The 26,720-nt window shown below is 41.3% G+C and overlaps 1 protein-coding gene across 1 annotated transcript in view; it reads right to left on the bottom strand.

Annotated features, from left to right (window-relative positions):
* Positions 1 to 26,606, bottom strand: part of LOC133014236 (myelin basic protein-like) — a 52,601-nt gene extending 25,995 nt beyond the window's left edge. The window contains exons 1-2 of the mRNA XM_061081425.1: positions 26,521 to 26,606; positions 9,884 to 9,942 (exon numbers count right to left, since the gene is read on the bottom strand). Of these exons, the coding sequence (XP_060937408.1) occupies positions 9,884 to 9,942; positions 26,521 to 26,539 (78 nt within the window). The 5' untranslated portion in view covers positions 26,540 to 26,606. The remainder of the gene's footprint in view (positions 1 to 9,883; positions 9,943 to 26,520) is intronic.
* Positions 26,607 to 26,720: the final 114 nt, after the last annotated feature.

The raw sequence follows: 26,720 nt of genomic DNA on the forward strand, positions 1-26,720 counted from the left end.
GGTAACATAGACAAAACACAAGCAAAGTAAGAAAACATCTTCCTCAATTTGACAACACAACACATTACGCCCAAAGCAACACATTACAGACAACACAACACATTAAGCACAACACAACACATTACAGACAACACAACACATTAAGCACAACACACGCAGCTATTCTGTGCTGGCACTTCAACATTTCCACTCATGAGTACGTTTGCCATTATGAGGGAATCAACACACTTATTCAAAAACTGTGCGCACATTGATCAACATTTAATGAGCATACAGGGAAGTGCATGTAACAAAGTCCTGGCAGCTGGGGGGACATGAACAAGTGTGGTGAGCAAGCACCATTGCAAATCATACAGAGACCAGCAAGTGCACCATGCTTATTAAAATGTGTTTGTCCTTACAATCACGCAAACAAATTATGTTAATACTTTGAAATAAAGAAATGTGTTATCTCTTCATATCACACCCTAACCCAAATATTCGATTTAGATTTGACTCTTCCTACTATAGAGTGTGATTGTTATCTTAAAAGACTAGCCTTATACCATGACTTTTTTGGAAGAAGTATGATATTCATATGTGTGATTAATTGATATTGAAACGCACAGTGGATGGCGGTAATGCACCTTGATGTTGGTTGCCACCCGCCAATAAACCAAACAAAGAAGAAGAAGAAGTTTACTTTTACTGCTATTCACAAACTTAGTCAAATGTTCTTTTAGTCAAAAGGATGATGCATTGATGAATATCTTTTTCTCACTAAGAGACTTCCTGAAACCACTGTTACGTGGGTTATAACAGTTTTGTTTGTTTTTGTTTATTTCAGTAAGATATTACCTTGATGGTTGTATTAATGAGTGTTTGTGCTCTCTTTACTGGTTTGAAGTGGGAAGGTCTCAGCTGAACACTCACCAGTCATGATTTTAGACACACATAAATCAGAACTGGATGACAATTGCAATGCTTGTTTAACCCCTGTCAATCAAATCAAATTTCTTATTTAGTTATTAATAGAATTTAAAGTTATAGAGAACTAATTACATACTTTGAGCTGGAGCATCCTACCAGAGACACGAATTTAAATAGGTTCATTTAACTTGTATACAAAGTCGAATAAAATGTGAAGTGAAAGAAAACTTTTTAAATTAAGAATGCAAAAGATAGTAGGAAATTGGCTGAGGTGGACAAGAAAAAGAAAAAGGGCTGATCCAAAATACCTGAATCACTGTTATAGCAGAGAGAGAATCAGATGTTGTACATGGATTTTTGTGGAATGATAAAGCTTAGATTATCCTTGTATTCCCACAGTATACTAAGCATTCAACCTTTGTTGGATTTTGTTCACACACACCCAAAGTAAAGATAAAGGTGTCTTGTGTCAGTTTTCAGCTTTGTACTTCTTGTGAGTGTACAAAATTAGCAATGGAAACTCCAGACATTCTCCAGGAGCATTCCAGGAGCTGATGGGAATGGTTCAACTTGCATGTAATGGGGATTAATGAAATTTAGAAAAAGCACACGATTTGCACTTTGAGAGACAGAGGATTCCAAGAATCTAAGATGGGAGAGTGGCCTCAGACACTATAGGTAAAGCAGTTAAAATACATATTGTGAAACGACAACAACTTTTACCCATGTACTGCATATGATTCACCTTTCAAAATACCATTAGCTTGTTGCTTCCAATTATTATCTTCCACTGCATCTGTCCGTCACGATTAACAAATGGTTCAATGATAGAATATGGAGGAGAAGAATAACGTTGTCGATTATTCCTACGTTGACCAGAGCAACAGCTTGATGCTGTCAGCGTGACTTCAGACCTACTCGCCAACGGTGACTTATTAAATATAGCTCTTGTTCAGCTCGATGCAGGGAGACGGTGAAACATCGACATAACCAAATATCAAATGCTGATGAAGCTTGTTTCATATCCAGATAAAGATACATATCAAGACACATCATGTTTTATACAATTTCAGTGAATAAATACAAACAGAGTCTATAGAAAGGCTCATTGCTTATTACACTTAAAATCATATTCTTGATAAAAATAGGTAATTACCCAAGTGTGAATATTTTTCTCAAGATAGTGCAAAGTTTCAACATATGGTCATGTTTCAGCTTCATGTTGTCTCTGGGTTGGTCGGAGCCCTTTGGAATTACCCCATCGCCCCATTTATTACCCTGTTCTTTGATGCGTTCAGCTTCCTCCATGTTTGTTTGTGTTGCCTTTATGCTGTTGCCTTAATGTTTTTTTCTTTCAATGCACATTATATATTGTGATAATGCACAGAAAGCCTGAGCCTGCGGGATGTAAGTGAGATGACGAAAGCAGCTCACATTTGCCAATTATACATGTTTTTCTGAATGCTCCTGCTATTCTCTGTCCTCATCTGACGTCTGAGTTTTCTATATCAGGCCATATTCCTCTGAATTATAGACCACGTTCACAGAAATGTACAGAATCTCCCACATAATTATCACCTATTTAACGCCACACTATTTCCAGGATCCACTTAGATGACAGACAGTAGGTGAATGTGCACTTCCGTCTGCCCAAGAACCACCTTTGATTTTTTGTGACCTTATGAATTGTCTTGCTGGTCCGATGACATTGTCTTGTGGTTTGTATTCGTCCCAGAGGCTGGATGTTCCCAACCCCTGCTCTCGTGTCGAGTGTGTGAAAACGTCACCCGCGCTGAAGTAATGGTGAGAACTGACTGGTGTGCAGACAGCAAAAGATCCCCCGCTGGATTCAGTGTGAGCGGGTGGGGGGGTTGATGACACTTCTAATAAGCGACAGACATAAAAAAAAAAGGAAAAAATAAAATATCTCTCCCAGTGAAAAAGCGATGTCACCTACATAGAAGACGATGAGGTAGATTGCTGCTGAGACAGCGGCCATTTCCGATGGTGACTGATTCGTTTGAAATCATTGATCTGCTGTTTCTGCTGCTGAATCTGCGCTTTGGTAAGAATTCAAGTGGTTAATCTGCCAACTTTCTCAGTGTTCATGTGCCGAGTGAAAAGAAACATTTATAACTAAGTGCTGGAACATTTGGAGCAAACACTCACAAGGGCATTTTTAATGTATTGTCTGTCAAGCTGTGTGAGAGATGTTGCAAATGACCTTGCTTTAAAGACATGTGGGCTAATACTTGTGAGCGTGTGTATTCAGCCTGTTTCAGGGGCGTCTCATGCGGCCACACTCAGCCAAGGTGGTTGCACTTCAGCTCCGCTCAGCTGCCTGATCCCCATTCAGTACTAGGGCCCCAAAGTACTCCTTACATTCGAGTAGAAAGAGGGGAAGAAGAGTGCAGTGATTTCAACACCTTCCAGGGTTTGGCTGATTTGATATTTTCAAAGGAATCCAAGTCCCTCTTCCAGTCAGTCTTGCTCAGTGACAGATACAAGGACAGGAACCCTTCAGTGTTTCATCCTGTCCACATCTTAGAGATGTAAGACTAATGGAGCATGTGCCTTTCATATGTCCACCGGGATATAAAAAGCAGGAGACATTGTGGAGCCTGGCTCTATCTTCAACAGGCTGCGTTTACATCGTAATAATGTTCGTCAGAGGTCAAGAAGACAATCCCATATCTTTGTTATTCAGCTGTATGAAAGTAATTAAGTTTCGAGCCAAACTGCCACAGGCCAGAAAGATAACATTCAGAAATGTAATGGTACTTTTGTTTAAGCCTCTCAAAAGCTTATATTTTGTGCATCACTGAGAGAAAATAACATGATATTAAGATTCAGTTGATTTTTCTTTGTTTAGCAAACATTCGTCAATATGTCATAACTCAAACAGAATGAAGAAAAAGCTGATATGTTGTTAAATATTCCAACGTCAAACATTGTTCTACTTTGTGCTTGTGTGTGTCAAGGGTATTCTGGTTAAAACTTAACTTTGCAAAGCAAATCAGTAAAGTGTCAGAATAGGAAAGAAAGACTTGTTAGGATTCAATTCTTCTTCTGACAGATCTCACACAGAGGAACAGCAGAGACAGGATCGAGCCGGCTGGGCTGGTCTCAATTCAGAGTGCTCTAATTGGCTACAAGCTGAGCCTCAAGCTCCCTCATCTGGAGACTCGGCCTTCCTGTCAGAAGTTTTAAAACTGTTATTCTACCAGACAAAGTGGAAGGCTAAATGTAGCCAACGAAAAAAGCTAGTGAGCAACAAACCATAAATTAAAGCACTCAAACTATTTTTGTGTCATTTTCTGCATTAAAAACAACGAATTGCCCATAATCAAATGTTTTGTTTGTGACAGAGGCAGATCCAGGGGCAGGGCCAGTGTCCCATTTAAAAATCTGATTTGCCCCTGAAGTGCCCCTGTCCTGTCAGAGGTCTTTAAAAAAAGTACTTACCTACTACCTTAATTCTTAATTAATATGATAATTTGTCAATTCGTTCAAACATTTTAAAAACATATATTTAATGATATGCGGCTTTGGAACGACTTGAATGTGCACCTTACTGAATCAGGAAGTGTGCGTGGATGTTGGACAAGTAATTGGCTCCTCTGTGTAAATTGTGGCCCCTTAATTGAACCCAATTTACAAAAATCCTCGATCTGACACTGTGTTTTTGTGTTTTCACAAAATTACTTTTGACAACATCTGATGTGAACTGTACTGTAGCTAATACATGTACCACAGAATGAACATTGGTGGTTAGCTTCAGAAATCATGTAAGAGTAAGGCTGGGATATGGATATGGTAAAAAATCTTATCAAGATCATTTATTTGTAACGATATCGATATACTGTGTATATCATGATATAAATCTAATCAGCGCCACTGCACTGAGGTGCATTACTCTGCATAGGTCAACAAGTGACACTGCAACTCTGATATTTTCTAATCACTCACACTTAGAACTGATTTTTATTAAAAACCTATCTATTTCTATTTGGCCTTTATATTCCTTTCGGAACATAGGCCATTGATGAATTGTTTCCACCCTCGTCTGTCTTGAGCCATCCTCTCCAGTTTCCACGTCAGTCCCTTCTTCTTGAATTCCTGCTCTGTGCTCCTTCTCCAGGTGTTTTTGGGTCGTCCTCTACCCTGTTTGCCTTGTGGGTTCCATGTCAGTGCCTGTCTTGTTATTGCTGTTATGTTTCTTTGTAGTGTGTGTCCAATCAAACTCCATTTTGTTCTTAACAGCTGTTTATCTACTGTTTCTTGTTCTGTGCATTCCCACAGGTTGATGTTGCTTATTGTGTTTGGCCAGAAGACTCCACGGATGCGTCTTAGGCAGTGGTTTATGAAGGTTTGCAGTTTGTTAGTGGTCGTTCTCCAGGTTTCGGAGCCATAGAGCAGCACCATTTTAACGTTGGAGTTAAAGATTTGAAGCTTCATCTTGAGGGAGATTTTTTTTACTTTTCCAAATTTTGTTTAAAGGGACTCTTACCTTTGTTGCATTTGAGAATTACAGCACATTCGAATCATCCCGCCTTCCTCCAATGCCCCACCCCCTTGTTCCCATCCGCGGTGTTTTTTCTTTTGTTTTTCCCCCTGGGAGCGGCTGTTTCAGTACGCCGTGGACCACTTTGGTCTGCCATCGTCAGTCGCTACGGTCGATTCGGTCGCTACTCGCTACTGTCTGCCGTGGAATCAAAACAAACCCTATAGTTGAGGACGCGCCTTGATGACGCGGGCCCGAATGCGCCAGAAGAAGCAGACGGGCTTCCTGTCTGTTTCCATGCAGCAAACAGACAGGTCTGTCGGCCAATAAGGTCCTTCGGTCCGAAGAATTTTATTGGTTGAAGTTTTCACTAAATATTACGAGAGTGAAATAATTGTTTGCTTTAACTCCTGGTGGGTCTGTCTTGCATTTTAGAGTGTCATTACCTTATTAATACCAATTTAACCTTATCCACAAAAAGTGTAAAAATGCAACAAAGATAAGAGTCCCTTTAAGATGTTGAATGTTGTTCTTGCTTTCCTGCTGAATCCATATATCTGTCCCTGGATAAATGGGGCGTCGCTTCTTCTGCAACAAAGAAGTTAAAACACTGCGTTGCGTCGTAATCTGCAGAAAGAAATTCTGTCTGCAGGAGTGTGTGTGTGTGTGCTCATCTCTGTCCCTCCTCACACAGGAACATTAGCACGTGTGCAGCTGCTCCTCCGCTCTGTGCTGTGGCCGTCAACCTAACTTGAACTGGCTGTAACTCTATTCTAGCCACATGATTGGTTCGGCGCAGCGGTATTGTAATTGTCGATGGCTATTTGTCTGTCAAAACATGAATGTAATGAGTTCTATCGATCATGTCGTAAATTTCTATCAAATTATCTCTGTCATTTTATCGCCCAGCCCTAAGAAAGAGCCAGAGAGTCATGTCAAATGGAGAAAAGTGACAGTGACTGTAAGTCCTTGATTCAAAGTCTTTGGCTGTACCGCACTATGGTCTCAATGTAACCGTCAGTAGAAAAATGATATTTCTGACTTTGCTGTGATAGATAAATCTCTGATTGTTCAGCATCAGTAGATCTCAAGTGGAGTCAAATGATGTTTTATGATATACCACATCCTGATGTTCACGTGGATATCGGAAATAGCCACAAAAAAAAGAAATCTCTGATTGGCCAGTTATCTGCATATAAGGTGTTCGTGAAATTGATGTGTTTTTACACGTGGATTCATTATTTGTTGGTTTTCTCTGTTATTATCAACCAAGTGTGTTTGATAAAAAAGAGATACAATATAAAATGACTGAATTTGTAGAAGCAAATATATTGACTGGGTGACTACCCTTCGGTTTATTTATTGAGGAATTTTCCGGATTTACACACAGCGATGGGTGAATCTGGCAGCAGATTTGAGCATACCACACTACATGCCTGTGCCTGTTATTCAGTGTTGGCACGCCCCCATCCAGAGAGAGGATAAAAGAGGATGAATATTTTCTTGATATCTTGATATTGTACTCCCCTACTATTGCAGATATAATTCAGTGGTGAATTTAAACCAATCAGGAGGTCTACTTCTTCTACATTTTTCTGGTGTAAATTAACCATTCAGACCATGGTTCATGGAAACCATTCAGAATGTAACTGTCAGGGTCAGATGCTCAGGACATTTTCCATAACCTTTCTTACCAGCCACCAAGTAAAATGTCCACTAAAGGTCTGAGTGAGTCCTTGTCAGTATACAGCAGTACAACGTCAAATTCATGCAAGTGTCCATGTTGATGACATATATAACGTGACGGTTACGCAACTGAAGAAAAACGAAAATAATCCAAATTAAAAAGAGGTGTCAATCACCTAGAAGACACAGAATGAGACGTCAAATTGGAAAGACGGTGTTGATGAGCTATAAATTAAAACCGCAGCAGAATTTAAACCTCATATCCTGTTCTACCAGGCGCCAACCCTGTTGTTGTGATCAGAACAATCTTCATATGTGAAAGGGAACTCCAAAACCAATTTGGGGCCAATAATTCCAAGTGGACTGTGTGGCTGCAAATGATCAGCAGTATGAACATTTCAGGTGCCTGAGAGAGAAACATTTTGTCGGAGCCTCTGATCAGGTGTGATTTAAGAGATACAGGTACATTTCACCCTTCCTGAAATGATGAGGGATTGGAAGCAGGATCACGACTCAGACAACAGCATCCAAACACCACCCTCCTTATTGTCTCACGCTCTGTTCCTGCTCCACTGTCACTATGACAACTGGGCGGTTTTGCCAGACCTGTGAATTGACTCTTTTGTCACGATAATCAATCACAAAGAAAGTAAGGGGAAAGGAAATGACAGATACAGAGGGACACACAGCTTAACCTCAAAGCTAAATAAATAAATAGAAAAAGCTGCTTCGGTGCAACATACTGCTCTAACACCTTCCCTGTCAGCTTCACACTCCGACTCCTGCTCTGATTCTCCTCAGGGTGTGCTTTGCAGGCGAAGGAAACCCATCAGCTGCAGGCTGAGCCCTCAGCCTCCCTGCTGGTCGGGGGTCTCTTGTTCCCCAGCACGCCAACTTAATACTTTGCCCATAACAGGCCCCCTCCAGGTAGTGAGACCAAAGGCAGACTGAAGCTTAATATGCGGTTAGCCTCACATGCTGACATTTGTTTTGTTCTTTTTCTACTTTCTTCACCTCCTCGCTTGTCCTTGCGCCCAGTCTGGGGTGAGGGTCCTCTCACACCAAGCTCGCAATCCTCCTCTTCAATTCTGATTGCAGCCACAGCCGTAATGGGTCAAAGTCATTATCTCTGCAGTGAAAAGCTGCGACAAAAAGGGACTTAAACAAGGCTAGGGTCAATTACACAATGTCATTTAATTACATTACTGGCCTAGTTTACGCATGGTCCTCCTCTGTGCCCAGCACACAGGAGCAGTGTCTGCCTGGCCTGTAATGTCTGCACTCACGTCACAGAACGAGGTGTCTCTCAAACATATTTGCTCTCCTGAATTACAGCACTCTGAGAGGCAGACTGCTTTTGTCAAGTAGCTCCAGGGACACAGAAGAGCACCTTGTTTGTAACTACAGAATTGGACATAATTGGTCACTAGACTCCATCTTACTTGACATGTGATCACACCTTCCGTTGAGTACCACTATAAAGGATTGATTATTTTCCTTATCTTTTACGGTATAAACTCACAGTTCCAGCCTGATGCTCTCAATGCAATATATAATCTTGTTGCAACACAATACTGTAACAGGAGGAAGCACAGTCCATCAACTGGCATCACATCCTTGCTCTGCAGTGTGAGACTTTAATTTCCTGTGTAAAGCATCTGGTTCAACACATTACATGATGCAAGAGCACTGAAACATTGGTATTACACTTTTCATTTCTGACCTGATAAAAAAACTAAAAAATTGACTTCCAGGGTAGTGAGAGTGCTGGAGTGAAATAACGATTCGTAGGTACAGTTTATATGGATGGTCAATTATCTGTGTCAGACAGCTGAACCTTCCAGATGATCATGGAGCCATTAAGGGTTACATGAGATGTGTACCTGACTTTAGTGTCAGCCCTGATGCACACAATCATCTATTTACTCTCTCCAGTTCATATGGGTTCTGTCGCAGATCCGCTGTTGCAGAGAGGGTTGTGGTTTTTTGAAGGGTTATTATAGGGCGACGCACAAGAGCCATGGAGAATAATTGTGCATTGGTTGCTGCCATGACAACACCGTTTAATTAAGAGTGGGATGCTGACAATTACAGCAATGATCGCTTTTAAATGCAGCTTGCAAACTATATAAAAATCTACCTACGCAGAGATACTTTACAAGCTAACCTTCCAAAATGTGTCAGAGTGCACGATTTTCAGAATAAAATCCATCATTTACGTTAAAGCACAAAAAAAAAATCACCAAATCTAATGTTTTTACAATTACTAAGAATTAAAAATACAACAATTTACAATCTAAGAAATAGACATTATGTATTTTTGTTAATGCATGATGTATATAATCTTTGCTGCCGAAAACATGTAGGCGGCTCAAAAATAAATTAAACCACATAGAAATTTCTATAAATATATCTATCCACAGACCTTGGACATGAATTCAGTGCATATTAAGAAAAGTACATAACAAAATGTTCACCTTTGTGCTGGGTTATATAATGTGCCATTTTCAAAACACATTCAAGACACACACACACACTTCGTCAGGCTGAAAGCGCAGTAAAGGCAGTAAATCAATGTGAGTGAAGGAGGCTGGGCTTGTCTGGAACACAGTCCAAAGTCCTGCTGATAAAAGCAAGTGTTCACACTGATAACAAGTAGTCCAACACATGCTTCATTCCCACATCACAAAGTGCTTACACATGTGCACTCATCTCAACATGTTATTATTACACCTCATGCACAGACCAAGAAATGAAAGGTGCTATAGCACATCAAAGACTTACCATGCTGTCTGTGAGTGGTTCTTTCTTTCCTAGATGCTGGCCCATGCTAGTGACAGAGACTGTAAGAAAAACACAAGATAGCAGAATTAACACCAGGAGAGGACTGTAAACATATTATGTAAAGATTGTTTACTCCTCCTTCTCTCTAAGCATGAGAGGCTACCTTTTAGTCAGTGTGAGAAAGTGAAGCAACACAAAAACAATAAAAACACTGGGATATACACGATGCTTATTTGTCACCGTATTGTAATGAATTAAATGTTATTTAACTTTGACTTCAACAGGAAAACCAATCAAGACCAATTACACTAATATTGAGATTCATAATTTTGATTGATATTATTCTTTGAAAATATTGACATAGCTCTAATCTTCAGAAAACACGTAACTTTCCCCATACTGTCCATTGCTGCAGCTCCTCTTTTCAGCCTCTGTGTGAAACACTCCTGTCCCTTTAAGGCCCCCCCTCCCAATAAGGCCCAGTCCGCTGTGATTGGCCAGCTGACTCTCTCTATTGTGAATAGTCAATTGCGTATGTAAGAAATGACGCCATTCCCTTTTGCTTTACCTGGCTTTGTTAGGGGGCAAAACAGATAAGCTGCTGGATGTGCTTTATGCAAATGTAGGCCATCATTACCACGTTCCATCATAATGGTGCATAATGGAGTATTAATCAGACTACTGGTGACATGTTTCAGGAGCTTCAAGACAGTTTTCTGTGGGGAGAGGAGCGCCCTCTACTTCAGACTTTATAGGGTTACAGACGTTTTACCAACATAAAACACACTATAAGAAAGAGAAAGTGAAAAGAGTTCACAATCATCAGATGAATGTAATAGCATCTATCTTCATGCTGTACTTTTGAATTTGAACTAAGATCGCACACATCATCTACAATCACAGAGTATCACACAGTCCTGTGGTTAGTGTGCTTTGCTTTCACACCCCAAACAAGGATGGCCACTCAGAAGCGGGCCCAGAGCATCCGTTTCAGGCTGTCCCGTTGTTCAGCTCGCTCTTGATTTGATTTAAAGCTTTCACACCAGCCAATACCAAATTGAATGAAATCAGCAAACATGCCCCATTTCGATTGAGCTGAAACGAACGCGGCGGGTGTTGGAAGCACCGTTAGTGAGGTGTCAGACTCCCCAAATTCCGGCTGACCCCGATTTTAAAAGAGAAGCCTGTCCTGATCAATACCAGGTCTTAGGCAACACTGTCTCCCTCTGCAGTGCCTTTGTGCATTCATTAGAATACTTTGCACTAATGTTTTGCTTTGTGCTGCTTTAGCCTGCCAGTGATAAGCTGATTCTTCATTAGTGCCACCTTCTCTGAATCAGATACAGTTCTCCATAGTTGATGATGAACTTTTACTTTGATAAGAAAAACTTCAAACCTTGTTTATCCTCAGCTTCACCTGTTGCTCTGCTGTCTGACTGAATGAGAGCTCAGCCCCATATCACACTGTGTTTCCTCTGTCCCATCTTCGGACAAGAGCTTACATCAGGCTTACATGCTGCTTAAATATCTGCAGCAAACTGACTGACAACAGGCGAATAGCCCAGTCTCTAAAAATCACTGAGTCCTGAAAGGTACGCTATCACGAAGAGGCAGAGCAGAGCGGGAGGAAGTCTCTGTTCTCGATGTGGATGAAGTGAGAAATATCTGTGAAGTGACAAAAGGTCTCATAGCTTCTTGTTCACAAACACATTAAACAACCAAACAAGCATTTTGAAAATGCGATGCAAGAAGTCAAAGATTCTTCCTTAGATATTTGGTGCAAGTAAACTAATTCTTATTAACCAAACGCTGAATAGTGCATAGGAAATATCTGCCTGGACATCAGACCACTTGAAAACAGTCTTTCCTCAGAAAATCCTATTTCATTGCAAATAACTGCAGAATCAGCATGCAGCTTTGGTTTTTAGAGTTTTACAGTCACAAAAACTACCATTCATCATCTCTGAAGCCTCTTCTACTTCTTTTGTTTTTTATGCATTCACTTTGTTAATATGCCTGTTTGGAATGAGCTACTCTCTTGGCCTGACTTAATATTCTGGAGCTACTTCAGATTTATTCCTTGTCATTAGTGAGTCCTGCTCAAACAGTTTTACAATATACTTTTGACTTTTTATTGTTTGTATGCTGGACGTTGTTTGCAGAGCTTTTTATAAACACTTTGTGCAGAGTGTTTGTGTTCATCCTGCCTGGTTTATCTGCAGTGACGATTTTATATGATAATATTTAATTTGATGAAAAGAAATAGAATTTTCTGTGGGTGATATATGTAAGTTTGAATGATTTACTTAGCTTGAGATATTTTTTCATATATTACATGGAAGCAAGTTCAATTGCAATTGACACATCTTTAGACACAAGTTCACAACTTACCAAAAACAACCTCTTATTTAATATAAAGCCTTACAGCAACAAAATAAATGTTGTGGTCTTACTTTGACAAATACATGGAGAGGAGGTGATTCTATGAAAGCCGTAGTTGCCATGATGGAGATCAGCACCCACGACACCATGTCTGTGTTAGTCCAATATGGTCATAAAAAAATAATAAAATCATCACAGTTTTAGCCCAGAACCCACTAGTTGCCAAAAGCTAGTTACCTGAGGACATAACAGTTAAGGTCTGTTTATTGAATGAATCGTGTGTCCAAATCATAACAAATTGGACACTGCACTTCCTCGGGGCCCTTAACAATACAAATGCCGAGTGTGAAGTTGATAAGGTGAATGCTTCTTAAGATATGTGTTCCACATATGGACAGACAGATTTCTGGAATAAGGTAGTGGAACACTATTTAATAGTGCGTGCTCTGAAAAATATTCATATTAGCTGAGTGTTGGGAAATTAATTGTAATGATGGTCTGTTGATATTCTGAGCCAACTATGTTGAAAAATGATTTTAATAACTTAAGAACTCAGTACGTGTCAGAATTGTTATTTGAATTTTAAATGCACCTCTCACATGCAATATTCATAAGCCAAACATTTCAAAAACTATGTTAATATATCCTTTGAATGATTTCTAGAAGAAGAAAGTTCTAAAATAATATCAAACTGCAAATTCACGTTCGCGTGTGATTTTATTTCCTTATGTAAGGGTCAAGTGAGTTTATTTGAATATAACACTGTGTGCAGAGAGCTCACAGTGAATAAAGATTAACCATGGAGTTGTGTTATTACATCCCCTGGCCTCTGAACAGGGGGCACTGGGGTGCACTGTTTACCACCAGCAGCAGTTTAAGACAGTGCTTCAGGATCTCAGGGAGGAACACAGGTAATTAAAATGCAAGAAGCTTAACAAAGATTTTGAATCGCAGCAGCATGGCTCAAAGTAAACAGCTCTACCCATTAAAAAAAGAATTAGAAAATTTAAATAAAAAACACATGAAACTCTTCTAACGCTAGCAAGTTTCTCAAAATCGGTGTCATTATAATGTGATGTATCGACTCCTCTCGGTCTGCCGTCAATCACGTAAAATACTAAATCCTCCCTTAATTGATGTCCCGTATTGAGCTGATCGCTTGCACTTCGGTGCAAATCAATACAAGAATAATACATCTGTATAGGTTGGACAATTAAGACAGGCTAAATGGTAAATGGTCTGTATTTATACATCACTTCTCCAGTGGATGACCCTCTACCTCATGAGCCACACAGGGGGAGATCTGTAGAAGATGAAAGGCAACCCTCCTGCTCTCCCTTCAGCCTCTCTGTCACGTTATGTTCCCAAACACTCCAAACAGAGACAGAGAAACATCTGACAGCAGTGCCAGATACAAAAAAAATATGGCAATGTACAATTGTCCTCTGCCAGCCGGAAAATAGAGGAGATTACACAAATACAGAAGGAAATGGGAAAATGATTAGTAATCGCTGGGATGCACAAGTTAGAATTTGTACAAGGCAATCTGCAACGTCTGCCACCAGGTTTTCTCCATCAGTCATTGAGGAATGTGTTTGTCACACTGATCAAAGTCGGGTAGTCTTACAAGGGCAAATAGAATAGATAATAATAATTATTATACTTATAAAAATAAGTAAGGATAATCTTCTGGTAAAAGATTAAAGCTAATGTTGTTTCCTTTATGTGATTATATATGGTATAGCTGTGACGGTATGGATTAGTATTCACTGCAGTGATAATAGACATATTACCACGGTTTGCCTACTACCCCTAGAAGAATAATCCTGTAAATAAATTAAAGATATTCAGATCATATGCGTTCCATAAATTTAATTATGTGTATTCCTCCGTATATGCGAGGTGGCTGCGGCCTCTGTCAAATTCCAAGCCGCCTCGCGACAAAATTCTAGTACAGTGGAAACCGCCTATTGCGCTGCTTACATTTCTCTCTCACTCTCTCTCTCACTGACACAGGCTCAGCTGACGTCTCTGAGCCACTACAGTTTAAACATTGATTTGTTTGAAATGACACCACAATATCAACACTGATCACCACACGATGATCGATACTGTTCTTCAACGAGTTAAATCTTTCTTCATAGCAGTGCGCACTCCGCCCTCTCTTCCTCTCTCACACACGATGCACGCATTAAACTAAGTGAATGTATGGAGAGCCTAAGGAGATGGCCGGGCATGCTCGGTTTGGTTTGATGTGGTTGGCAGTGAGCGGCGTGATTGATAGAGACACATAGAGGAGCAGTAAATTACTGACAGAGTCGGTAAATACCGTAAGGAAAAAATACTTTTTTACCCTCCAAATGCCAAGATGACGGTTATGAGCTCAATCCCGCAGTAGGCATCACATGACTGTGGTATTGCGGTAATGCGGTAAATCGGTAATGCAGCTACCGTCACAACCCAAATACATGTTATCGAAAGGACTTGTGATCATTTTATGTATCTCTTAGATTTATCTCTTAGATAAGTCAACTACTGGAAGGTAGTGCAGCTGTAAGATCTGTCATTTTGGACAACGCTGTCACCATTCAATGACTAACAGTAGTCAAAGCTCCTCTGTACAGTTTTGGAGAGTTTGTGTCCACTGCAGCCTCAGATGTGTGTTATTGGCTGACACTCATATAGCCTGACGTGGTCTCCTGCTGTTGCAGCTCATCCACCTCAAGGCTGGACGAGTTGTGCTTTCTGAGATGTTGTTCTGCCCACCACTGTTGTAAAGAGTTATGTCAGGAATGATAGATATGTAAGAATATCAGCGGGATTACTTACTCTTCCCCATCATTTTGGATAAGGTGAAGTAGCCTGGTGGAGAATAAACCTTGACAAGCCCACAAAACACTGTGTTATCTACAGAGACAGTAGGTATCGATTGTCTCTCCCAAAGCCAAGCTGAGTGTCCTGAGATCAAGTCTGACCGGTACACAGCATCAGTTATCATGAGAAAGACCTTGAGAAAGTGTTACTTCCATTGTATTGGATTTGGCTTCAACAATGTTTACCCCTGAGACTCCAAAAGTGTTTTGTGGAATCAAACACTTCACCCACCCCTCCATTGGTATGGAGTAGATAATGAGTGGATCCATTTAAGTTAATCAAACGTTAAATGTGCATGAACCTCTGCTGACCTCTGTCATCAACAAAACATTCATGTCCACAGAGCTGCTGCTCTCTGGATGTTTTTCCTTTTTCTGATTTAAATCGGTCGAGCCTGTGGAGACAGCTTCAGAAATCTCAAACCAGCCTGTCTTTTAATAGCATATCTTTACTCAGCTACAGTGATGTCCACAACCTTGATGATACAGCCAGCCAAGATTTATGACTTGTGACTTTTGGAGGCCGGTACGCTATCACCAGACATAATGTTTTTCTGGGTTTAAAATTGTAGAGAAATATGTTGGTATGGAAAAACCCAAACAGGGGGAAAAAACAGAGTGGGTTGAAGCAAAGCTGCTTGTGGTTCAACCAATACAGTTTGAGAAAGCACAAACGAGGAAGGACAAAAATAAGCTGCAACCGGCCCCCCAATAAAACACAACAATATCGTCTAGCAGCTGAACATTCAGTTTCGTGTGAAATGTATATCCAGTAAAGACTGTTGGCTGGACGTGGGGCCTTGCAAGCAGTTTCACTCTTGAGCGTTACACAATCCAATCTGAGATCCTGCGAGGACTTGCAAGAAAAGACGGTTGCATAATAGAGTGTGAGTGGGAGAGAGAGAGAGAGAGAAGAGAGAGAGGAGCAGAGAGGAAGACGTAGTGCGAGTGTGACAGAAGGCTGCAATTACAACTAGGCATAAAAAAAAGTTTGCCTGGTCTTTATTGTGTGCTCACGCATCGTCCTGTAATTTAGAGATATGAAGCTGTGGGGAAACAGACAGCGAGAGGAAAAGTCACATCCAATCGCTTCTTTCACAATTCATCCCATATAGGTTGCTGTTGATAACCATGTGTGGCTCAGTGCGTCCTCTGAAAAATGTCTCTTTGTCTTTTAAATAGATCAAAATGGAAGATGCTCTTATTAGAGGGAGGCTACATGCAGGCCAGCACCTGGAAGAAGCCATTAGCAGCTCCAGGCAGAGTCTGCAGGCAGTATGTATGAGCAATTATGTCTGTCTGAGCTGTCCATTACCTGAGGCCATTTCAAATCCACGTCCTCATAAACCATTAATGTTTTTACACGGCTTCGGCGCAGACGAGACATGGGGCTCATTTGCTTGAAAAAAGGGGGGGAAATGCTGGATACTGACATTTAAAACACACTTCCTACCACATGCTGTCTGTTTGCAGCACACACTGGATTACTTTAACCCCATTTTCTTCTTCTCAGGGATTTCAGGGATCAGTGTTCACACCTGAAGAGTTTAATAGAGATCATCAAAAGTAGATTATCTCCCTGAGGATAACCTGTGCTTTTACATTTTGTAGAAAATGTGTGTGATAGCTACAGGGCAACAGAAAACCTTTCCTTACCCGTCCTGCAAATTTCAGTTCAGGTAACATTTTATCAGCTGATAAAGACAATCCTCCATGTTTAATTCTGTGAGGATAGAGGTGGTACAGCTACTTATTTCACTGGCTGTAGGCCTGTGAAGATAAGAGGGATATTAACTTGCTGCAACATAAATCTTCCTGTCAGGACCTGGTGAGTTTTTTATTTTTTTAACGCTGACAAAGAGGGAGAATGGATTAATCTACTACAGCTACAGCAGTAAAACTCCTGGGGAGATTAAGGTATAAAAAAATATCATGGCTTTGCTCTATCAGACTTCAGAAACTTATGTTTCTTGTTTAAATATTTTGGAGGGGAAAAATTACAAGCCACACCACGATTCCTCTGTCTGAGTGAGGACAAACAAAGGGTCAGAGAGGACGAAACCAAGTGATGTGAGACTATGACTCACAAAAAAGACGGAAGTGAGGAGCAGAGTCAACAATGTGGTGCGTTTTGTTCCGTGCACCAGGATTGCATATCAAAATGTTCTCACCCGGTAGAGTCCATACATGCAATTTTCCCACAGAAGAACATAGGAAATAAAAACATCTTTGGGGAATATGGACCTCATGGTGGTTAGCTTCTGGTTTTATGGGATTTAATCAGATATTTTACTCAGGCAGAGGTCACTGAAGACTTAACACAGGAGATGAAGCAGAAAAACAGTATGGGCAGTCAGAGTTGCATTATATTAGCATAGATCCATACATCCCGTCCGCTGATCAATGCACATATCTACAGCAGTAATTGTGGAGTTCAAGAACAGGTCGGTGTGTGATGATGTTCAGGAGATTAAACAACCTTTTTCAAGATCCTTTACACAGGGAGAAAACCATCACGCAAGAGGAGGGTGGGTGTAAAGTAGGTCATTCCTTCCTGGTCTCCTCCTATGTGAGTACTAAAGGCAGGCTGAGATCATGGGAACACATAGGACTGGGATATAGTTTTGCATAATAGCAATATAACAATATAAATCAATACAACGCTTCTGTATTGTTAAAGCTAAGTGAGAGGTATGAAAAATAACAACCTCAAATGCTCTTGCTTAGATTAGTGAAATAATCAGCTGTTAAGTAATGGTCAGATTTCCTCATATTTTACTCCAGAGCAAAATAATCTGACTTTTTACCTGAGAGAAATAATGATCTTTATGTGATTTACCATGATAATCATCAATAATGATTGATTCAAATTTAGTTTTTAGCATGATAACATTTTGTCTATATCGCTCCCCTACATACAACAAGAATGTAAAACGTTACATTTGGTGAGATTTTAACCTCCTACCTCTAATCACTACTGGTCATCTGCCAGGAAAATGCAAAAACTGACTTTGTGGTTTTACAAATTTGTCGATGTTGCTGTAACTATTTCTTGGTGAGCAACGGCCGGCTGCAGTGAGTTCCCAGAATCATCTCTGTGCGGTTGCCGGGCAACCAGATGCTGCACAGAAGTGGGGGGTGGGTGAATAAACTGTTCCAGCACATGACACCCTCAAAATAACTTAGGTTTGAAAAGCACCAGTTTAAAGGTTTCTCATTCCTACTTGTATTCATGGTAAAGGCTAACTAGCTGCTTCCTGATTTTCGTCTGAGAGTCAAATAAGCAGATTCTAACAGGTCCTTTAAACTGATGCGCACTAAATTGCAGATGGTAACACTACTGCAGCAGCAACACAGTAATAATGGCTGTATCCTTCCCAAGATCACTCTTCATATTTCCTTTTCTCCGTAAATATTATGTTTACGCAGTGGCTACTTGTTACCTCCTTGTTATCTAAGCTTTAGTGGCAAGATTACACTAAAACTAGTGAAGCCTTGAAACTTGGTGTAAGGATTGAGTACAGGCCAAGGAAGAACTCATGAACGTTTTAAGGGGCTAATTTATATTTTTTATGAATTACCAAAGGGATAATGTAGAGATCTTCATTGAAAAAGTAGGAAAAAAAAATCTATGAAAAGGTGCAATTAGGTGCAGATCTGGACAACAATCCATATTTTCTTAATCAAAGTAAATATTTTGGAGGGGTACTTACTTCAGTAACAAATATCCCCAGCAACTATGTTAGAGAATTTTGCCTGCGTTTAATGTGAGTCATGGCTACTCCATGAACTGTGATGAGAATGGTTATAATCTGTAAGGAGGACTCCCAGCAGTTTACAGGTGCGTCATGACTCAGGATGGTCAGCTGTCTGTGGAAATCTCATCGCAAATCTGCAGATCACATTTATGAGAGGGACAGACAATAAAAAAAAACTCTGAACACGGATCTGTTTGTGTTTGCTGCAGAGATATTATCTCTGGCTCACAGATGTGAGAGCATGGAATTCTGGTGAACAGAGTGGAAACTAGTCAGTTTGGTCCGTGCTAATATCTGTCCGCAGATCTCAGGCTGATGTTCCGTCAACACAAACCGGGCAGATGAGTCAATGAGCACACCTCCTGCCTCTGTAGAGTCTCTGCTCAAAGGGACCAGTACAGGTCATATCTCTACATCTGTAACTGACAGTCCTTGCATAGCTCTATACAAAAGACATTTCATTATGTGCATAATTGGGATGAAACTCATTGGAAAATAGGACGCTTTTCAATATTACATTTATTTAGGAGTGTTTGGTGCAATTTGGTGCAAATCCAAATAAAAATCTGGAACTAGTAGAATGGGGGATAATGTTGGGCTTTGCTTGAAGTATGCGCTCTACTGAGTCACCTTCGAGTTGACTGTAGTATACATTCCAATGTTTGAAGTTCCGATGTTAAGTGCTTCATGCAACACTAGTATTAAGCTTCAGAAGTTCAAAGCTGCCATGCCAGAAAAAGAAAAATGATTTAGAATCTGGTCATAATGTGAAAAGTTTATTTAGACATTCTTTGTACTATAACAAGAGGAAAAACCTTTCCTGTAATAACAACATACCATTTATCTTGTTATAATGTGAAGCAGCTGAATATAGGCATATTACCAGATTATGTGGTGCAGCATGTGCACACCTTGCTTCAGCTATTGTTCACACATTCAGTAACACATGTCACCACGTTATATGTCCCTGGCTCTCTGCGCTCCCTCAAATGAATCACTCCGTGTGGACATACAGATAACACCTCTCTCCTCTGAAGTAGGTACACACACACACGCAGGCACATCTCTATTTAGTCTGGTCCTCACGACTTCTCAAACACAAACATATGACTGAGAAACACAGGAAGCACTAGAGATGCACTTATCTGCCGTAGATGTATTCTTTAACCACTGCATGCATATTTGAAATAAAAGGCCTACATGGTATATAACACTGTGCAGGGTCCTGCTGATAAATAAACCTCTTCATATTGAACCATCTCTCAGGCGACAATAACAGCCGGAAGTAGCCAGAGCACATGTGTATCTGTGTGACGTTGCCTCCTTCCTTTGTTTTGCTTCAAGTTTGCTCTTGTGCAAGCGAGACAACGGCTTCTTCTAACCCTGCAGCTGCCCTCAGTGACTGCACTGTGTAATGCTGTACTGCAAGAGTCAATTACGTAATGAATACGGAGCATGTGGGTCTGTGTGTATGAAGGGGGGGGGGTGCAGAAGAGAGAGTGAAATGAGAAATAGCAATACAGTTACACACTGCCTCGCAACCGGGGAAGAGTGCTGTTCTATATAACAAGAGATTTGAGGTCAGAGGTCAACGTCTGTCCACGAGAGAGGGTATCTGCTTGTATTGTGATGAGTGCACACTGCAGGAAGTGAAGGAAAAGGTGTAATATGTGGTGTTCAACATGAAGCCACATCTGATAACTGAATGAACAAGCTTTGCAGCAGATGCAAAAAAACAGATATTCTACTTCCTCCGGTACAAAACTGAACCTAAAATATCCTGCAAAGGTGTACTGCCATCTTAGACTTTTGACGTCAACCTCTGGCTTTAGAGTGTGCACAGTGTTCGTGGTGTAGAGCCGTGTTAATGAGGTTGACTGGGAGTCAGTCTCAGCTGCCAATCATGACATTTGTTTTCATGGCATTAAACAACCAATCAAGACAAAAGTTGCAAGGGAAAATTTGCATTTATACAGTTAAAGTGCACTTGGCTGCTATATCAGCTTGTTGATTTGATTGAAGAGGTCACTTTCATTTGTGATACATTTTTAAAGGGAACGGCCGTGCTATGGCTTATGCATGGATAGAGTGATCCCTAATGGGATTTGCTTGAGTGCTTGAGGACTTTTATAGTCTCCCTACCACTGAAAACTAACCCTCGCAGGAACACTGTAGCTCCATTGTTTTTGTGTTCTAGAGCTTCTGCCTCCTTCCCAAAGCATCTCAGGGACAAGAAGGGAAGGTTGCGTAGCCCTGCTCTATGTTCATCACAAGTCTGCATAGAAAGTTGTTTGTCTGCTTTGCCTTTTTGCTGAAGAGGAAAGAATCTTTCCAAGCCGCAACTTTCCAACGTGATAGTGGAGGCTGGAGTATAATGGCAAAGGTGTCCCGTTGCATCAGGGTGTGACGGCGCTTTCCATCAGGACTTTGGCAACATGATGGGTGTTGTTTATAAGGGTATCTGTGGGTGATATTACTGAGCAACCAGTTGGTCTTCACCACGCACATTCTGTTTTATTATTGCTTGTATTTATTTATCATATTTCTATTGCTTTCCTCTCTACTTAAAACATCTCTCCCTCTGAACATCTTAAAACAACACAAGCACTTCACTCTGGGGATATACCTGAATACACCTTGTGTTGCATTTTTGTGGTTAGTGTCATCAATTTTAATCCACAGTCAATAAATACCAAGACATAGACATTGCTCTGAAAAGGCATGTCAAACGATGTTCATTCAGTATAAATACTGGTGGGAAAGTCTGGAGATCCAGAGGCATGGCCTTCTTTCTTCTAGGAGTTTCGTTGACGCATGCACATCTGTTTTGAAAAGGGCTTTTCTTATTATGATTAGTTGGGCTGCAATGATTAGTTATTAAGAAAACTATGAAAAGCCACATTAAAACATCTTCTAAAAAAGCCCAACATAACTTAATCTGCCACTGACTGGTAAACAAGCATATGATGGGTAATGTTATTCTTAAATTTTACAATTTTGAATTGTACTATAAAATAGGCCTGTGTGAAATGTTTGCATTAGTACTAAGCAAACTAATATCCCCCAACAGTATAACACCCATCATTTTCATTAAAAAAAAGACAAAAACCCATAGTATAGTAGTGAGGCAAAGAACTACACTGTGAGTACAAGCCGCAAAAATGTGTTTTCTCCATTGGTTGGCTGGGCACAGCCTTAGAGAAGAGTTTGGAGGGAGCTTGGAGTAGAACCAGGGCTACCTCACATTGAAACGGGCAACTGAGGTGGTCTGGGCATCTAATCAGGATGCCTAGTGGGCACCTTCTGTTGGAGGTTTACCGGGCTGCCCAGAACTCACTGGAGGGATTACATATCCCATCAGGAAGAGCTGGAAAGCATGGGTCGAAAGCAAGAAATGTCTGAAATACCCTGTATGGCCAGCTATCTCCGTGACCCACGCTCGGATAAGTGGAAGACAATGGATGGATAGATGGATCTTTATATATATATATATATACTTTATATATACATTTGTCTAAGCTTCAAAACCTCAGTCCCATCTGGACCTTTCCAGGCCCAGTCATTACCCTTGTTCTGGACGAACCCCTGGACTCCCGCACAGGTTTTGATCCTGAGTTCATTGGCTGCTCTGCAGGATGGAGATATATATCCCTTGTAATATCTGTAGCACTGAGAGATGTAACTGATATAGAATATAAGGTTAAGACTTCAATTGAGTTAAGAAGAGGAAGTGAAGAAGAGGAACAACGTACAACATGCCTCGTATGGATATACATCATGTGACGTACCACACTCCTTTTCTTTAAGGAGCAGAGGATAAAGTCATGACCGCAGGGCCTGGAGCTTGTCTCATACTGTCTCCTGAAACTCATGCGTCTCAATCTACCCTATTTGTATTTCTATTGTCAATGAGAGGATCAAAACAACAAAACTAATGTCAACCTGGCAATATAATAATAAAGTGACCGTCACCAAAACTATTATCAAAACAACAATTACAGCTTAGAAAACACAGTTACCACAACAAGTCGTTCAAGCTAACCCTCCATCGGCATAGTGGTGAGGAGATCAAGTGTGCATTTTAATTTCTGGGTGAACTATCCCTTTAAGACGGAGGGTGCATCTGTGGAACACTTCTGACTGTCACAATCATATGGAATACACGATAAAGCCCTTCTCATCCTTACATCACCGTATCTTCACCATGACCATCATAACTCCCAGGCAACACTCCCAGCCAGTGTAGTTGGAGCTCAATTCTGTGAATCAGTGAGAGCTGGTGCACTGGAATGAAGCTGGAGGGGAAGTCGTACGTTTGTCAGCTCAGTGTCCAGCGAGTCGTGTCTGTCTGGCTGAACAGCAGCTCCACCACAGAAAGACGCCTCTGGGTTCCAGCTGCCTGTCTGAAGCATCAGGACCACCGCCCTCTCAGATCTTTACTCTCTACCACGACATAATGGAGGGAGGGGGTGCGAACATCTGGACAGCTGTTACTGTGCACATTTTCTGACAACTGGTGTGTGACTTTTCTATTTAAAGAGGGTATTAGAAAATGGTGGGGGGATAATACTCCAAGCCCCAGGGGTCTAATGCTTTGTCAAATGATTGCTTTGGTAATTCAAGCACATATTTGTTTTGCCTTCGTTATGCATGGGCACCTCCTGTCACTCCCCGGGGTGTTCTAGTGATAGGACCTCAGGCTTAAAGTGGAGATGCTGCCACTGCCACCTGGGGTTTGCCTTATTCCGAGCTACAACCTCTCCATTGGATCTGGAGGAAAAGATATATTCAACTCCACCATCTGGTGTGATTGCCATGAGGAGCTGACACATTACAGGCTGTGACGCCACAGCAGAGGACAGGATACGCTGTCACCGTAGCACCCTGAGGCGACTGAGTGACAGCACCACGCCTTCGGCAAAAACTCACAAGATGATTGTGTTATAGGTAATGTGACTCAACCTGTCTGCCAAGAACAGGCGCAGACGGGAAGGGAAGTGAGAGAAGAGAGGAAGTTTACGAGTCAGTGAGGACGGAAGTTGACTAACCTCAGTGCATCACCTGCAAAGATAAAGCAGATGTGGATGTGGTGCATGTGCAGTCACTCATACATAAAAGCGAGCAGAAAGAAAAGCTTCATTTGTTATGGAAAATTATGATAGACCACCTAACTTTCCATATAACTGCCTGCAAAACTACACTCTGGGCCGGTTGCTGCTATAAGCCCGTCTTGTGCTTAAAGACAAAGGAATGCCAAGTGAGACACGTGACGGTTGAGAAAACCTCTTGGCATTTTCTCTCCTAGCTGAGCTGAGGCCAATCCTGTAAGAAGGCAAAGGAATGCAGGTATTCGCCAGGCAAACACATCTCTCTCCTCACACTGTGTGAAGGTTACATTTCAATAGCTGGCACCTTTCCACGGCATCTACAGGCACTTGAAGCTCTTTCTGTCCCATTAATAATCATCGACCTTCCATCGAATCCATTAGATCATACCAAGAGAGATTCCTATCACCGCTGCACCAATCTGTCACTAAAGTGAAACATTATTAACACAATCATCTTATTTGACAATGCTGTGACCATGACGGTGTGATATTCAAATTTCATGGTTCAACTGACAGTACAAATAAAAAAAGTGAGATTCCTCTGTTTTACAGCCTATCATGATTTGTGTTCTTTATCCTCTGAAGATAGACACAATGATTATTAAACGCGTGTGTAATTTGCATCAAACCAGAGCCAGAGGTTACCTTGATGAGTGTTGTCTGACCAGAGGATCCGCAGGGCTGCAGGCTTTAATAAATCAGTGCAGATCAGACATAAGCGGCCACTCATGTGTGAGCACGTTATTTATAGACCGTGTATAACAGTGACAGTGCGTTAGGAGATCGCTAAAGCTTTGGCCTCCAATCTCTTGTTTTATATCGAAGTAACCATGTGTAAATCTTTAGAGCTCCAAGCCTGTCCTGGGATCTTCGACTGTTGTCCTATGCTGCTGTTCTTTCCACCAACAGCGCAGTGGTGAACAGCTGCTTTCAACACATACGCCTATGAAGCCTATACACTTCCTGTTGCTCTGTTTTTAATGTAAAGTCAAGTAACAAGTGGAGCTTCCTGCTGATGGGTTCTTGCCTCTACAGAGTGATGTAATACTTAATGTCCTTCAGGCTTTACAATGTATGTTTCTGTCTTCTGGATAACAGCAGACCAGTGTGTCCACTGGTCAAGACAAGACGTGAAAATACAGGATAGGAAAACCAGAAGGCAATAGAGACAACACTGAAGGAGGTTATGTTTTCACCCCTGTCTGTTTGCTTGATGGTTTGTTTGTATGCATGAGTACACAAAAACAACTGAACGCATGACTACACAAAACATGATGGAAAGATGTAGTGTACATCAGGGAAGAACCCGCTACATTTTGGTGTGGATCAAAAGCAGTGGCGGATCCAGGAATATTTTTTTTCACTTTCTTTAATATTGCGAGACAGAAGAAATTATGAAAAAAGACTGTTGGGCCTTGGCAGAGGTGTGTGCTCTACTGAGTGACTTTCTACTGAACACACTTTCTTTTTTTTTTTTTTTTTAATAAAAGAGATGCCACATGTCTTTATCATTCAAGCAGTGATGCAAACATTTACAGGAAATGATTAAGTATTCTAAAGTTGATGCAATTGTATTTGTGGTAAATTCCATGTAGATGTCACAAGACAACATGTTTGTTGTAGTGGACGCTTCTAAGATTGGTTCCTTTATGTTATGCACATGATCAAATGTGCTTGGAATCATTCATACAAGAACCTGCTCACAGTCACAGTGGGTCAATGCTAATATGTTCACATCCCCCTCTCATTCCTGTGTGCAAACTCCCTTAAGTATCCTCTTATTTAAATGTGACACGCTTTGGAGCACGTTGCCATACCTCGTGTACCACTACATTTAACATCAGAAGAATCTACTAGACCTACTATTGAATTCGGCTTATGTTTGACCCCCATGTTAACGCGTATGTTCGATGTAATTGAACGGAACAGCTGGCTTCCCTGCTGGTGCACCAGCCCTCTGCCACCACAACACAGCGGGGTTTCCGGTAGAGAACGGCTCGCAGCAATCAGAGGGAAACGTGAATGTTACGAGCTCACAGTCTTGTTTGGTTTGCTGTGTGCACGCCGATTTCAAGAGAACCCTCTCACGGTCGAGATCCGACCTTCGTCCATCAATCACCGCTGTGAATTCTATCACTTCTGGGCAAAGAAGCGTTAAATTGCCGGATGTGTCGGCTGTGATTGGTTCAGCCGCACAGACAGACAGAGGGTGGCTGTAGTAGTGGGGGTTGCGGGGAGAGGGGGGGGACACAGTGGAAGCACATGACAAACAGAGACACAGGCTGATGCTTATTATTAAACAACATATGCTCAGGCTGACTTCAGGTGGACCGGGTGGACACACCACCACCACATGTCCCCCTGCAGGTCCGTCCCTCACGCACAGTAAACAAGTGGACGTGGAGCCTGTGTTTACACCGCGAACCCAAATAAACACAAAGCAGCGGAGTGGGATGCAAACCATGTGTTGGTCTGAACGGGCTCTGCCTGCCTCTGCCCTCGGTGTGTGCACGTACCCTTCTCCGGTTGTGTCATCTACAGCTGAGAGCCTCGGACTGGATGTGGCCAACTGTCAGTCTCCTTTCCCCCAGCACGGATCCACGGTGCTCGGCTACAATAAACACCTTCTCCCCCCCCGTCCTGATCCACCGCTGCCCCGATCACTCCTTCACAATAAAGAGCAAAAAAAATTCAGAAATAAAGTAAAAAAAAGAAA

Source organism: Limanda limanda, chromosome 11 (genome assembly GCF_963576545.1).
Source record: "Limanda limanda chromosome 11, fLimLim1.1, whole genome shotgun sequence".
NCBI classification, from domain to species: domain Eukaryota; kingdom Metazoa; phylum Chordata; class Actinopteri; order Pleuronectiformes; family Pleuronectidae; genus Limanda; species Limanda limanda.